At 41.9% G+C, this 15,583-nt stretch overlaps 1 protein-coding gene and 1 non-coding gene across 2 annotated transcripts in view; both read right to left on the bottom strand.

Moving 5' to 3' along the window:
* Window positions 1-15,583, bottom strand: part of spdl1 (spindle apparatus coiled-coil protein 1) — a 140,359-nt gene that overhangs the window by 43,559 nt on the left and 81,217 nt on the right. The window contains exons 8-9 of the mRNA XM_061834071.1: window positions 14,344-14,484; window positions 4,316-4,422 (exon numbers count right to left, since the gene is read on the bottom strand). Of these exons, the coding sequence (XP_061690055.1) occupies window positions 4,316-4,422; window positions 14,344-14,484 (248 nt within the window). The remainder of the gene's footprint in view (window positions 1-4,315; window positions 4,423-14,343; window positions 14,485-15,583) is intronic.
* Window positions 513-585, bottom strand: trnas-gga (transfer RNA serine (anticodon GGA)). Its single transcript has one exon. It is a non-coding gene; the product is annotated as a tRNA-Ser (tRNA).

Below are 15,583 nucleotides of genomic sequence, written 5' to 3'. Positions count from 1 at the left end.
ATATTTCTTGTCACGCTTATATTGGCGAAAGCATGTTGCTTCTCAGGACACACAATTTCAGCAGCCGTCAGCAAGCAGTTTTTGATGAACTCTCCATCATTGTACGGCTTTGATGCCATTGCTATTTGGCTCACAATTAGGTAGCTGGCTTTCACCGCAGCATCACTGGCTTCTCGGCTCCGGGTGAAAACAGTTTGCTGTTTCTTCAGACGCGCCATCATTTCATTTACCTTCTGTTTTCTCAATTCTCCATGCAAACTGTTGTATTTTTCACCATGCTGAGTTTTGTAATGGCGCCGAATATTGTATTCTTTAAGCACTGAAACTTGCTGCTGGCACACCAGGCACACGGGTTTCCCATTCACCTCCGTGGACATATAAGAGAGAGAGAGTTTCTTTCGGCTTGTCCCTTTCGGGGTCGCCACAGCGTGTCATCTCAGATGAACGCACATATGTTTGGCACAATTTTTACGCCGGATGCCCTTCCTGACGCAACCCTTCTCAGGGAGTGGAGGCCCCAGTGGGATACGAACCCACAACCGCTGGTTTTCCAAACCAGTGCTCTAACCACTGAGCTATGAGGCCTCTCCCTCCGTGGACATATAAGAACATGTCCATTTTTCTTGAAAAGTCCGACACTCTGTGTCTACTTTTCTCCTTTTTGACAAAGACATTTTGCTGATGAGGGTGCGAGGCAAACGGAAAAGTGGAAAATGCAATTGTCGCCAATAGATGCTGTACAGACATTCAATTTTACCAGGTCAAGGTGGTCCTAGTTCTGCCGCAGTGTTGCTTTCATGTTGTCTGCACGTACTAAAACACTGCGCCCTCTAGCGGATAATACAAGAACTACAAATTTTAAAGAAAATTCATATTTTTTTTATACAATGCAGCTTTCTTCCCCGGGCCGTACCAAACCACCAGACGGGCCGTATGTTTGACACCCTGCTCTAAATTGTCCAGAGGAGTGATTGTGAGTGAGACTGTTGTTTGTCTCTGTGTGCCCTGCGATTGGCTGTCAAACAGTTCATGATGTACTCCTTTAGGAAATTGAACAATTATGGGCCAGTCATTTTGAATATTTCATCAGGTCCTCGTCCTCCTCATCTGTCTCCCGGGGAGTCTGTTTTTTAGTTGAAAGTGATCTGCATACCATCTTAATATGGCTTGAAACGATATGGTAAATGGCCCCGGTCACTTCACTTGCTTCTGAGATGTTCTCTTCTTCAAAAAGAGCGTCAATCTCAGAAGGGGCATCAGAAAAATCCAAAAAAATTGTCTTGTTTATCCACCATTGCAGTTGGGACAGCGTTTTGTCAATGACGATTGGCCCAGTGTGATGCCTGTACGAGATGTCACAGACAATATGCCCGCCACTGGGATATTGAGTCATACTTTTGCAACTTTGGACTTTAATAAAATGCTCCCAGCTATTTCTGACTCGTGTTATCATCAAAGTGATGAATATTATATGTAGTTTTGATAATCTTCTTTTCCTTTCGGCTTGACCCGTTAGGGGTTGCCACAGCGTGTCATCTTTTTTCATCTTAGCCTATCTCCTGTATCTTCCTCTCTAACCCCAACTGCTCTCATGTCTTCTCTCACCACATCCATAAACCTTCTCTTTGGTCTTCCTCTCGCTCTTTTGCCTCGCAGCTCCATACTCAGCCCCCTTCTACCAATATACTCACTCTCTCGCCTCTGAACATGTCCAAACCATCGAAGTCTACTCTCTTGAATTTTGTCTCCAAAACATCCAACTTTGGCTGTCCCTCTAATGAGCTCATTTCTAATCCTATCCAACCTGCTCACTCTGACCGAGAACCTCAACATCTACATTTCTTCTACCACCAGTTCTGCTTCTTGTTGTTTCTTCAGTGCCACCGTCTCTAATCTGTACATCATGGCCGGCCTCACCACTGTTTTGTAAACGTTGCCCTACATCCAAGCAGAGACTCTTCTGTCACATAACACACCAGACACCTTCCGCCAGCAGTTCCAACCTGCTTGGGCCCGTTTCTTCACTTCCTTGCCACACTCACCATTGCTCTGGATTATTGACCCTAAATATTTGAAGTCCTCCACCCTCGCTATCTCTTCTCCCTGTAGCCTCACTCCTCCCCCTCCATTTTTCTCATTCACGCACATATATTCTGTTTTACTTCGGCTAATCTTCATTCCTCTCCTTTCCAGTGCATGTCTCCATCTTTCTAATTGTTCCTCTGCATGCTCCCTGCTTTCGCTGCAGATCACAATATCATCTGCGAACATCATGGTCCAAGGGGATTCCAGTCTAACCTCATCTGTCAGCTTATCCATTACCATTGCAAACAGGAAGGGGCTCAGAGCTGATCCCTGATGCAGTCCCACCTCCACCTGAAATTCTTCTGTCACACCTAAGGCACACCTCACCATGGTTCTGCTGCCATCATACATGTCCTTTACTATTTTAACATACTTCTCTGCCACACCAGACTTACGCATGCAGTACCACAGTTCCTCTCTTGGTAGTCTGTCATAGACTTTCTCTAGATCCAAAAAAGACACAATGTAGCTCCTTCTGACCTTCTCTGTAATTTTCCACTAGCATCCTCAAGGCAGATAATGCATCTATGGTACTCTTTCTAGGCATGAAACCGTACTGTTGCTCACAGATACTTATGTCCTGAGTCTAACCTCCACGACTCTTTCCCATAACTTCATTATGTGGCTCATCAACTTTATTCCTCTATAATTCCCACAACTCTGAACATCGCCTTTGTTCTTAAAAATGGGAACTAGTACACTTTTCTACCATCATTCAGGCATCTTTTCGCCCGCTAGTATTCTGTTGAATAAGTTGGTCACAAACTCCACAGCCATCTCTCCAAATTGCTTCCATACCTCCACCGGTATGTCATCAGGACCAAATGCCTTTCCATTTTTCATCCTTTGGAGTGCCTTTCTGACTTCCCCCTTACTAATCATTGCCACTTCCTGGTCCTTCACACTTGCCTCTTCAACTCTTCCTTCTCTCTCATTCATTCATTCATCAACATCTCAAAGTATTCTTTCCATCTATTTAGCACACCACTGGCACCAGTCAACGGATTTCCATCTCTATCCTTAATCACCCTTACCTGCTGCACATCCTTCCCATCTCTATACCTCTGTCTGGCCAACCTGTCGAGATACTTTTCTCCTTCTGTCGTGTCCAACCTGGTGTACATGTCCTCATATGCCTCTTGTTTAGCCTTTGCCACCTCTACTTTTGCCCTACGTCGCATCTCAATGTACTCCTTTTGCCTCTCCTCAGTCCTCTCAATGTCCCACTTCTTCTTTGCTAATCTCTTTCCTTGTATGACTCCCTGTATTTTGGGGTTCCACCACCAAGTCTCCTCCCCTTTCCTACCAGAAGACACACCAAGTACTCTCCTGCCTGTCTCTCTGATTACCTTGGCTGTTGTAGTCCAGTCTTCCGGGACATTCTGCTGTCCATCGAGAGCCTGTCTCACCTCTTTCCGAAAGGCTCCACAACATTCTTCCTTTCTCAATTTCCACCACATGGTTCTCTGCTCTACCTTTGTCTTCTTAATCTTCCTACCCACCACCAGTCATCCTACACACCACCATCCTATGCTGTTGAGCTACACTCTCCCCTACCACTACTTTACAGTCAGTAATCTCCTTCAAATTCCATCGTCTGCACAAAATATAATCCACCTGCGTGCTTCTACCTCCGCTCTTGTAGGTCATTATATGTTCCTCCCTCTTCTGAAAATAAGTGTTCACTACAGCCATCTCCATCCCTTTTGCAAAGTCCACCATCATCTGTCCAACAAAATTGCTGCATATTTTGATAATACCTATTTTAAAATGTATACTTTGCTGTCAGGGGCACTTTAAGCACTCGGCATCAATGTGTCCGCTCCAAAACTACTCCTCCCTGGTCGCTCTCTCTAAACTTGTAAACTGTATCCACTACCAACTGCTCGCGCTGCGTTTCTATCCCTTCTCTCTCTCACGGCGACACACCTGTGCAGTTCCCTCTCACGTTCTCTCTCGCTCTGGCTCTCTGTCTCTCTCTCTCTCTCACTCTCACACACACACACACACACACACACACACACACACACACACACACACCACACACACACACACACACACACACACACACACAACGATGACTTCTGAGGGGCAAAGAGTCTTGCTTGTGTTTATGGCAGAGTGTAGACCAGACTTGAATGGTTAACACAACAACATGCTCAAAGGAAATGGGAACTGGGAACCAGTTTACTACATTGCTCATCATCATAAAAAAATAAATTTTACTCACACTGCATTATTGAGTTTCAATTTGAGAAGGTCAGTATAAAATGTTTCATCACAGCCATTACCAATTTCTGATGGCACTGGATTACTCTCGCGGCTCTTCAGCATTACCTGCATACAAACAGTGCATTAGTATAAAAGTTACTACTCATTTAATATAGGATGAGTAAATAAGAGGTGGTCTGTGCACTTTTATCCAGCTTCTTAACCAAAACAAACGTGTTCTTTATTAAAGCACGAACCAAGGCACTACCAGGTTTAATGTAACAACAAATTTTTATGCCATTCATGTTTTTGTCATCCTGTTATCTGTGGAGCAAGTAAGCATGTAAAAAGCATGTCAAAAGATAATGCTCCAAGAAATGTCTCCAGGCTGTTCATATAAGTAATATGTCATCTTTGAAAAGTAGAATAATAAAAAAAGTGTTTCAAATGAACTCACAGCACAAATCAAGAGGGAGAGAGGGATTGGCTTCACTTTGTAAATTGAATTAACAGAGTACTTGCACAAGGTAACAGCCTCAAGTGCTAGAAGTTTAGGGTTATTAAGAAAATGGTGGAAGCAAAGTTTGCTATTTTAGCAACTCCATTTGATGCAAAAAGGCATACAGCAATGCTAAATTTGATCCACCTACCATTTTATGGTTATATAAGCACTATAAGTACCTCGTTATTCAATTTTTCTGGCAGTTGAAAGTTTTTGTTCATTTTCCCACGGCTTGAATGGTGAAAGAAATTAAACTCATTTGTCAACCACTAGTGAGATGTGAAGTACTGTAATCTGTCATGCATAATGCACATTCCACCCCCAAAAAACTGTCAATAGTTGAAATGAAAATGAAAAAGACAATGCATATATACAAAAAATCATAAATGTAGAACACCATCCAGAGTTTAAAAAATTAAAAAATGTGCACTGTCATTCTAATATACCGCTGCCACCTAGAAGTTATGAGAAAGGCATACACTTATATTCTAATATAACACCACCAACCAGAGGTAAGGAAAAAAGGTGTAGCCTAAACTTTCATTTCAATACGACAGGGGTAGGGTTTGACTGCATATACTCTATGTACAGTTTTTCTCAGAAGTTTATGATTTTTTTTTTTTTTAAAACAACTGACACTGAACAACAACCATTATTCATTTCTTTATGGTTATGTTTTATTTAGTGACAATGCTTTTCTGCTGTTTAAAGAATTTCATTCATCCATCCATCCATTATTTGAGCCGCTTATCCTTGCAAGGGTCATGGGGATGTTGAAGCCTATCCCAGCTATCTTCGGGCAGGAGGTGGTAGACCCTGAACCTGTTGCCAGCCATCGCAGGGCACATCAATCATTCGGACTCACATTCTCACCTTGGTGTTTTCCAAAAGGATTATACCTCTTACAAATTGTGCCTGGGTAATCAATCAAATGTATGGGCAGAACTTTGTGTTTTCTCATTTACTAAATAAAACTAGGGCTGTGAATTTCAAAATATGAGTAAAAAATACATTAATCCCTCTCTACTTCGGGCTTCACCTATTGTGGATTCAGTGCATCACCCCCCCCCCCAAAAAAGGAAATCCAGATCTGCTTACAGTACGCACTATAATACGTCAAGCACATTGATACAATGTAGATCGATACAAGCCATGTCATCAGTGGAACATGTGGAACACTGAAGAATTTTTTTTTGTTTTTTATTTATTGGGTCCCGGCGTGACATCGACCAATGAGAGCACGATTGGCTTTACCCCATAAGCTTATAGAGTTCTTGCACCCACGTCACCGAAATCACATGAATGCCCATTTGCCGGTCAAACAAAGCATTGTTTAATGCTAAGTCCGTTGAGACGAAACAAAAATATGTCTTATAGCACGACCCCCAGAGTTTTGTCTGATACCGTTAAACATTTAGAAGGTGATAATAAATGAAGCTACGTGGAAAAATTAGAGACACTTGGCATAGAGGACACATTCTAATACCGGCCGATGTTTTCGGCGATGAGAAAGTGGACTGTTAACGAGCTTCCGCTTGTATCAGACAACTGGATATACACATGTATCTGGTGACTAAGTTGAGATTTACACAGAAGAGTTTGAAAGCGTATAAAAGTCTGGACGCATACAAATACTTCGTTGCTGGATTTGTTCTCAATCAAGAACAAATTCCACGTAGTGATAGAGCCACTCAGATTTTTTCAAAACACATACCAATATGTAAATACAGATCCCCTGGTTTTACAAAAATTTGTATTAATTACCTGTGATTGAAAAAAAAAAAAAAAGACAGCAAGTTGGAGACGACTCCCTGCATGTCTTTTTTTTTTTTTTTAAACGCATTGTTCTGAAATGAGCCAACTTGGCATTATAAATACTTCTTGGGAATTTGAGATTGAGAAGAATAATTCCGACCTGAAATGAAGTCATTGCTTCACAGTCGTGTGTATTTGGCACCATCCATCACTTTTAATTGCTGAATTCTGCTGCTCTTTTCTGGGCTTTTCAGCTGGTATTCTACAGAATGACCTCTTTGAATATCTTTCTCGTCTGTTGTAACTAAAAATCATAAGTCTCGGGCATTGTGAATCTTCTGTTCCAGTACAATGACCCCCCCATACTCCTGTTCAATGTCCCCCACACTGTCGAGCAACTGTTTTTGACCGGCAATATGATGCCGTGAAAATGGTAATGTCACGTGCACGAGCTCTATTGGTCACGCAAGCATCAAAGCCTCACACAGCAACCCTTCTCGCACCCATTTCCTTGTGCGCGTTGTCTCATCCACGCTGTTGACCGGCTCACATATGTACTGTATCTTAGTCTTGTGCTCGTGATAACTTTTTTTGGCAAGAACATTTTCTGATGATGAAGTTACAGTGAATAAAAAAAGGTATTTGAACACCCTGCTATATTGCAAGTTACCCCACTTACAAATCATGGAGGGGTCTGAAATTTTCATCGTAGGTGCATGTCCTGTGAAAGAGATAATTGAAAAAGAAAAATCTAGAAATCACTGTGTGATTTTGTTTCAACGATTTATCTGTGTGATACACCTGCAAATAAGTATTTGAACAGCTGAGAAAAACAATGTTAATATTTGCTACAGTAGCCTTTGTTTGCAATTACAGACGTCAAACGTTTCCTGTTGTTGTTGACCAGGTTTGCACACACTGCAGGAGGGATTTTGGCCCACTCCTCCACAAAGATCTCTAGATCAGACAGGTTTCTGGACTGTCACTGAGAAACACGGAGTTTCAGCTCCCTCCAAAGATTTTCTATTGGGTTTAGGTCAGGAGACTGGCTAGGCCAAGCCAGAACCTTGATATTCTTCTTACGGAGCCACCCCTTGGTTTTTCTGGCTGTGTGCTTCAGGTCATTGTCATGTTGAAAGACCCAGCCTGCTCTGACTGAGGGAAAGACATTGTCCCCCAAAATCTCACAATACATGGCCACGGTCATCCTCTCCCTAATACAATGCAGTCGTCGTGTCCCATGTGCAGAAAAATACCCCCAAAGCATGATGCTACCACCCCTTTGCTTCGCGCCATTCTGGAGTGATTTAATCCACGATGTGTGAGATAAAATCTGTAAAACCGCTTCAATAATTTAATAAGGAAGCGAACAGTGTGGTGATAACACGAAATAAGAGGATCGTTCAAATGGAAGCCACTTAAGTTTTGTGGATAGCGGATTGCAGAAAAACGGCCAGGTGACGATGATGAAGAGGCGGAACAAAGTACTGACGAACCTCAAGCTACCAGGAGGGATTGACCCCCTCAAGGACGACACTTTTCAGCAACCAAATGTTGGTTTGAATTTCAAAAGCATTCCGGCCTCAGAATCATGCCTCTGTATGGTAAGGCTTCCTCTGCCGACAATGATGCTGCTTGTCGTTATGTGGAGGAAGAATTTGCACAAGACATTGACAACAATATGGTATGAGCTGTCGAGTTGAGGAATTGTGTTGATGGGGTTATGTCCTTCTACAAGGGAATTTTGAAGCAGAAGAAAAAACAAGTTCCGATCATATTTTTCAAAGATAAAAACCTCAGTTCCACCGTCAGCATGTCCAGCAGATGATTTTTCATGTGAAGAATGTTAATTACGTAGGAACTGCAGTAAAAATGTTAGTGTAGCACAAGGTTTTAATAAATAAAAATTTAACTAGACACGTGTTCTATTGAAAACGTCTCAAATATGCAAGTATAAATACGTACTTTACTGTTGACATTTTACACATATTGATTAACCAAATACACAAAAACTGAAAAATCTAATCGCAAAGGTAGAAAACTCAGCTACATCACCAATGCCTCGTACATAAGAGTCTGAAAGGTGTGAATGGTAACTATCTTCTTCTTCTTTTCCTTTCGGCTTGTCCCGTTAGGGGTTGCCACAGCGTTTCATCTTTTTCCATCTAAGCCTATCTCCTGCATCTTCCCCTCTAACCTCACAATATCCATCAACCTTCTCTTTGGTCTTCCTCTCGCTCTTTTCCCTGGCAGCTCCATCCTCAGCAACCTTCTACCAATATACTCACTCTCTCGCCTCTGAACATGTCCAAACCATCAAAGTCTGCTCTCTCTAACCTTGTCTCCAAAACATCCAACTTTGGCTGTCCCTCTAATGAGCTCATTTCTAATCCTATCCAACCTGCTCACTCCGAGCGAGAACCTCAACATCTTCATTTCTGCTACCTCCAGTTATGCTTCCTGTTGTTTCTTCAGTGCCACTGTCTCTAATCCGTACATCATGGCCGGCCTCACCACTGTTTTATAAACTTTGCCCTTCATCCTAACAGAGACCTTTCTGTCACATAGAACACCACCTCACCATTATTCTGCTGCCATCGTATATGTCCTGTACAATTCTAACATATTTCTCTGCCACACCAGACTTGCGCATGCAGTACCAAAGTTCCTCTCTTGGTACTCTGTCAAAGGCTTTCTCTAGATCCACGAAGACACTATGTAGCTCCTTCTGACCTTCTCTGTACTTTTCCACTCGCATCCTCAAGGCAAATAATGCATCTGTGGTACTCTTTTTAGGCATGAAACCATACTGTTGCTCGCAGATACTTCTGTCTTGAGTCTAGCCTCCACTACTCTTTCCCATAAATTAATTGTGTGGCTCATCATCTTTATTCTTCTGTAATTTCCGCTTTAAAGTTAAATAAGTTGAATAAGTGAGTGGTCACTATACAGAAATATAATACAGTCAGAGCTTTATAATGCATATTTATATTATAAATCTATATTACTTGATATATTTATGAGGTTTTATCATAAAGGATTTAACTAAAGATCTGTTTCTGTCTAAAATATGCCAAGTACAAATACTGTTTACATATTTTAAACATTCTGGTACCCAAATAAACATATGTGTCCGCAACTTCGTGTTTTTTCACTTTTCGTGGGTGGTTCTGGTCGCAATTATAGGAAAAGACGGATTATTTTAATGTGATTTGCGGCTATGCCCCACAGGTACGATGTGACCCTGGGTTGAAAGACAAATTCTGGAAGGAACTACAGTTAAAAAAATAAGTATTTGAACACCCTGCTATTGCAAGGTTTCCCACTTAGAAATCATGGAGGGCTCTGAAATTTTCATCGTATGTGCATGTCCACTGTGAGAGAATCTAAAAAGAAAAATCCAAAAATGACAATGTATGATTTTTTTAATGATTTGTGTGATACATCTGCAAATAAGTATTCGAACACCTGTGTATCAGCTACAATTCTGACCCTAAAAGACCTGTTAGTCTGCCTTTAAAAGTCCACCTCCACTCCATGTATTATCCTGAATCAGGTGAACCTGTTTGAGGTCGGTAGCAGCTTAAAGACACCTGTCCACTCCATACAATCAGTAAGACTCAAACTTGTAACATGGCCAAGACCAAAGAGGTGTCCAAAGACACCAGAGATAAAATTGTACAACTCCACATGGCTGGAAAGGGCTACGGAGAAATTGCCAAGCAGCTTGGTGAAAAAAGGTCCACTGTTGGAGCAATCATTAGAAAATGGAAGAAGCTAAACATGACAGCCAATCTCAATCAGAGTGGAGCCCCATGCAAGATACCTTGTGGCATCTCAATGATCTTTAGAAAGGTGAGGAATCAGGGCAGAACTACACGACAGGACTTGGTCAATGGCCTGAAAAGAGGTGGGACCACTGTTTCCAAGTTGACTGTTAGTAATACACTAAGATCTTATACTTTGAAATCATGCATGGCACGGAAGGTTCCCCAGCGTTAATCAGCACATAACAAGGCCCGTCTTAAGTTTGCCAGGGACCATTTGGATGATGCAGAGGAGTCATGGGAGAAGGTTTTGTGGTCAGATGAGACCAAAATTGAACTTTTTGATCAAAATTCCACTAAGCATGTTTGGAGGAAGTCAAATGATGAGTTCCATCCCAAGAACACCATCCCTACTGTGAAGCAAAGGGGTGGTAGAATGATGCTTTGGGGGTGTTTTTCTGCACATGGGACAGGACGACTGCACTGTATTAAGGATAGGATGACCGCGGCCGTGTATTGTGAGATTTTGGGGAACATCTTTCGCTCAGTCAGAGCATTGAAGATGGGTCGTGGCTGGGTCTTTCAACATGACAATGACCCGAAGCACACAGCCAGGACTACCAAGGAGTGGCTCCGTAAGAAGCATATCAAGGTTCTGGCGTGGCCTAGCCATTCTCCAAGGGAGCTGAAACTCTGTGTTTTTCAGCGACAGCCCAGAAACCTGTCTGATCTTGAGAAGATCTGTGTGGAGGAGCGGGCCAATTTTTCATCCTTTTTTGTGAGTTTCTTACTTCGCCCATACTAATCATTGCCACTTTCTGGTCCACCACACTTCTACTTTTTTCTCTCTTTTTTTCATTCAACATCTCAAAGATATATTTACATCTATTTGGCACACAAAGGGCACCAGTCAATACATTTCCATCTCTATCCTAAATCACCCTAACCTGCTGCAGACATCATTCCCATCCCCCCTTTTTTCTCGGCAACCCGTAGAGATACTTTTCTCCTTCTTTTGTGTCGAACGAGGGGTACATGTCCTCATATGCTCCTTGATTAGCCTTCGCTACCTCTAACTTTGCTCTCAATTCCATCTATATTCTTTTCTACTCTCCTCGGTCCTTGGGTGTCCCACTTCTTGACTTCCTGTACGAGTTTCCACCACCAAGATTCCTTCTGCCTTTTCCTACCAGAAGATACACCAAGTAATCTCCTGCCTGTCTTTCTGAGCTCCTCTTGTAGAACGAGAGCCTCGCTCACATCTATCTGAAAGGCCGCACAACACTCTTCCTTTCTCAGATTCCAAAAACATGGTTCTCTGCTCTCACTTTATCTTCTTAAACTTACAACACACCACCAGAGGTATCACACTTACCACCATCCCATACTGTCTACCTACACTCTCCCTACAACTACCTCACAGTCAGTAACCTCTTTCACCTTACATCATCTGAACAAAGTGTATTCCACCTGCGTTTGTCTCCTTCCAATATTCCAGGTCACCCTCTGTTCAATATTGCCATTTCCCTCCTTTTTGCAAAGTTTATCAGGATCTGTCGTTCACTTAACCAAAACGTCTTCATCACGCCTGTTTCCTTCACCAACATGTCCATTATAATCTGCACCAATAACAATTCCCTCTGTCTAGGATGCTCAGAATTACTTCATCTACTTCGTTCTAGAATTTCTCTTTCACCTTTCGGTCACATCCTACATGTGGGGCATAGATGCAAATCACCTGAAACATTACACCCTCAATTTCAAGTTTCAGCCTCACTACTCAATCTGATACTTTTTTCACCTCAAAGACAATTTTCACTTACGCTTGCTTTAAAATAATCCCTACTCCATTTCTCTTCTCATCTACTCAATGGTAAAATAATTTAAAGCCTTGTGTTGGCAGATTTGTTTTACATATACAGGGTTCCCTCAGTACTCGCTCTTTCCCCCCAGCGAATCCCGAAAATCTGCAATAATCGACGCAGCATTAAAATGGCTATGTAATATGTGTACTGTATTTCGTGACAATAAAATGTACTTAAGTCTTAAATTTGTTCCAAAATATACAGTGAGTCTTATGTGTGCACCAAGTTTAAAATTCTGTAACTAGTTTTGGTGTGACACATTCATTCATATACAACCAAACATGTTGGTTACATAGATAGCATGCATGCAAATGAGACTATGTGTTAGCATGCATCTATGCTACCACAGGGTGGGGTTCACGAGGCAGTGAGGAAAATTGCAATTTTACATTTCTAACCAGAAGCTTACATTCCCGGATTAGTCAATATCTCGTTCACACACTGTCACATAAAAAATGAATGATAACTCCACAGCAAACAGAACAGCATCACTCGAGAATCTCCTTCTTTTTCTGTCCTCATGTCCTCCCTCACAACATCCATCAACCTTTTCTTTGGTCTTCGTCCCGCTCTTTTGCCTGGCAGCTCCATCCTCAGCACCCTTCTGCCAATATACTCACTCTCTCGCCTCTGAACATGTCCAAACCATCGAAGTCTGCTCTCGCTAACCTTGTCTTCAAAACATCCAATTTTGGCTGTCCCTCTAATGAGCTCATTTCTTATCCTATCCAGCCTGTCCACACCAAGCGAGAACCTCAGCATCTTCATTTCTGCTACCTCCCATTCTGCTTCCCATTGTTTCTTTAGAGCCACAATCTCTAATCCGTACATAATGGCTGGCCTCACCACTGTTTTATAAACATTGCCCTTCATCGTAGCGGATACTCTTCTGACACATAGAACATCAGATACCTTCTGCCAGCTGTTCCATCCCGCTTGGACCAGTTTCTTCACTTCCTTACCATACTCACTGTTGCTCTGTATTGTTGACCCAAAGTATTTGAAGTCGCCCACCCTCGCTATCTGTTCTCCCTGGAGCTTCACTCTTCCTCCTCCGCCCCTCTCATTCATGTACATATATTCTGTTTTACTTCAGCTAATCTTCATTCCTCTCCCTTCCAGTGCGTACCTCCATCTTTCTAAGTGTTCCTGAGCCTGTTCCCGACTTTCACTGCAGATCACAATATCATCTGCGAACATCATGGGTTAGGGGATTCCAGTCTAACCTTGTCTGTCAGCCTACCTATTCCTACCGCAAACATGAAGGGGCTCAATGTGGAACCCTGATGCAGTCCCACCTCCACCTTAAATTCTTCTGACAGTCATCAGGAGCGAAGTCCCATCATCCAAGATAGGGCTCTACAAAACTTGATTTTGCCATGACCTATTGGACAACTTGGGGACTCCTTTGTTTTGTGCACATGCAAACCAAGGGAAATAAGGGATTCGGGGACTGGGTCTTCGTCTTGTTATATCTTTGAAACATAACATGAATCAAAATGATTAATGTACAAAATTGCACAAACCAAAACAAAATTCTGGATCAATTTATGGTGGGGGTGGATGGCATCCTCTCCTGAAATCTAGTAATAACTATAAAACCAACATGGTTTTATAGTTATTACTGGATTTCACATGTCAAAGAGGACATTTGAAAAATGTAACTGCACAAATCGGCACAAAATCGACATTAAGGAATGAGAAAATTTGGCTACATTTAGATATAAAGTATGGCTGAGGTAACGCAATGACGTACAAACATTTAGTCAGTGAAAAACAATTTGGGAGCAAAAACATATAGTTTCTTTCGACACAACACCACTTAGGGAGGGGGAGTAGAGGCCCCACTGAGATACAAACTCATGACCCCTGGTTTACCAAACCATTGTTCTAACCACTGAGCTATGGGGTCTAAGTAGCAGTTGCAAAAAGGACTTCCCCAAAAAGGTTGGTGGGGAGGCGGGTGGGGGTCAACTTTATTCAGCTATACAACACACAATTTCCACAAACACTCATCTCACCCTTCTCCAGTCTCTGTATTTTATTCATCAATTGGTGTATCAGTAGCAAAAAGGACTTCCCCAAAAAGGTTGGTGGAGAGGTGGGCGGGGGTCAACTTTATTCAGGTATACAACACGCAATTTCCACAAACACTCACCTCAGCCTTCTCCAGTCTCTCTATTTTATTCATTAAATAGTGAATCTCATCATTTTTCTCTGACAACACAGACTGGAGTCTGTCCAGTTGAGAGGGATCAGCCCTTGAACATTGAAGTTGCATCAGAGTGCCAATGTGTACCTGAAAAACAATTTTGGATGGTGTTTATTCTGACATTTTAATATTTAGCAATACAAATGGACTGAATGAAATTTTCCCAAACTCATTTGCCCAGCCATCGCTTGAGACCATTTTTTCTACACATAAGCACTGTTTTATAAGTCTCACATTATGTTTATACCAGTGGTTCTCAACCAGTCTGCCGTGAGAGCTCATCTGGTATGCTGGAGGAAATTTTTAAGTTTCATAATTGGTCAAAATATTATTTCCAACAACTAATGTCTTTGTTCCAATACCTATGGTAGCAGCATATGAAGAGACAACAATTACTTATATTTGATGGTAGAACGTGTACAAGTGACTTGTGACTTTTTGTGACACTTTGGTGGTGTTCTGTGAGAATTTTTGTGCCATGGCTTAATATAGGTTGGGAATCACTAATTTATACAATATGAGAGACAAAACCTGATGAGCCATTCCATCACACCACCTCCATCACAAATACCACTTTGCATTTAGGCCACACACACAAAAAACAAAAAAAAAAAAAAAAAAAAAAAAAATCAACCTTGGCCTCTCTCTGATGTGTCAAACTACAAACAGGACTTTCTATGGCTTTTTTCCCTCCAATAATGGTTTTCTTCTTACCACTCTTCCATAAAGGCCAGATATGTGGAGTGCAGGACTTATAAAGTAACATTATAAATGATTTTCTGCTCTCAAATTCTTACTTTTTTTTCTTGCATCGTTTCCCCACTACGATTACCAAACAAATGTAAATAGACAACAATAAAACCTGGATAACAAATGTAAATAGACAACGATAAACAAAGTCAACATTTTTAATGCCAGACATGAATGCAGATCTGCGGGGGAAGAAGCCAGTGCAATCTGTAAACCGGTCCCAAGCAGGGATAAACGCAGAGGGCTGCGTCAGTAAGGGCATCAGGCGTAAAACTGTGCCAAACAAATATGAGCATTCAACTAAAGAATACCATACCGGATGGGTCGTAGCCCGAGTTAACAACGCCAGCCCCCGGCACCGTTAACCTGCAGGGTGTTGGTGGAAATTCAGCGACTGTGGTTTGAAGACAAAGAAGAGGACGAAAGCGGATTCGTC

The sequence above is a fragment of the Syngnathoides biaculeatus genome, chromosome 11, assembly GCF_019802595.1.
Source record: "Syngnathoides biaculeatus isolate LvHL_M chromosome 11, ASM1980259v1, whole genome shotgun sequence".
Lineage (NCBI taxonomy): Eukaryota > Metazoa > Chordata > Actinopteri > Syngnathiformes > Syngnathidae > Syngnathoides > Syngnathoides biaculeatus.
This window is presented reverse-complemented; position numbering and strand designations above follow the sequence as displayed.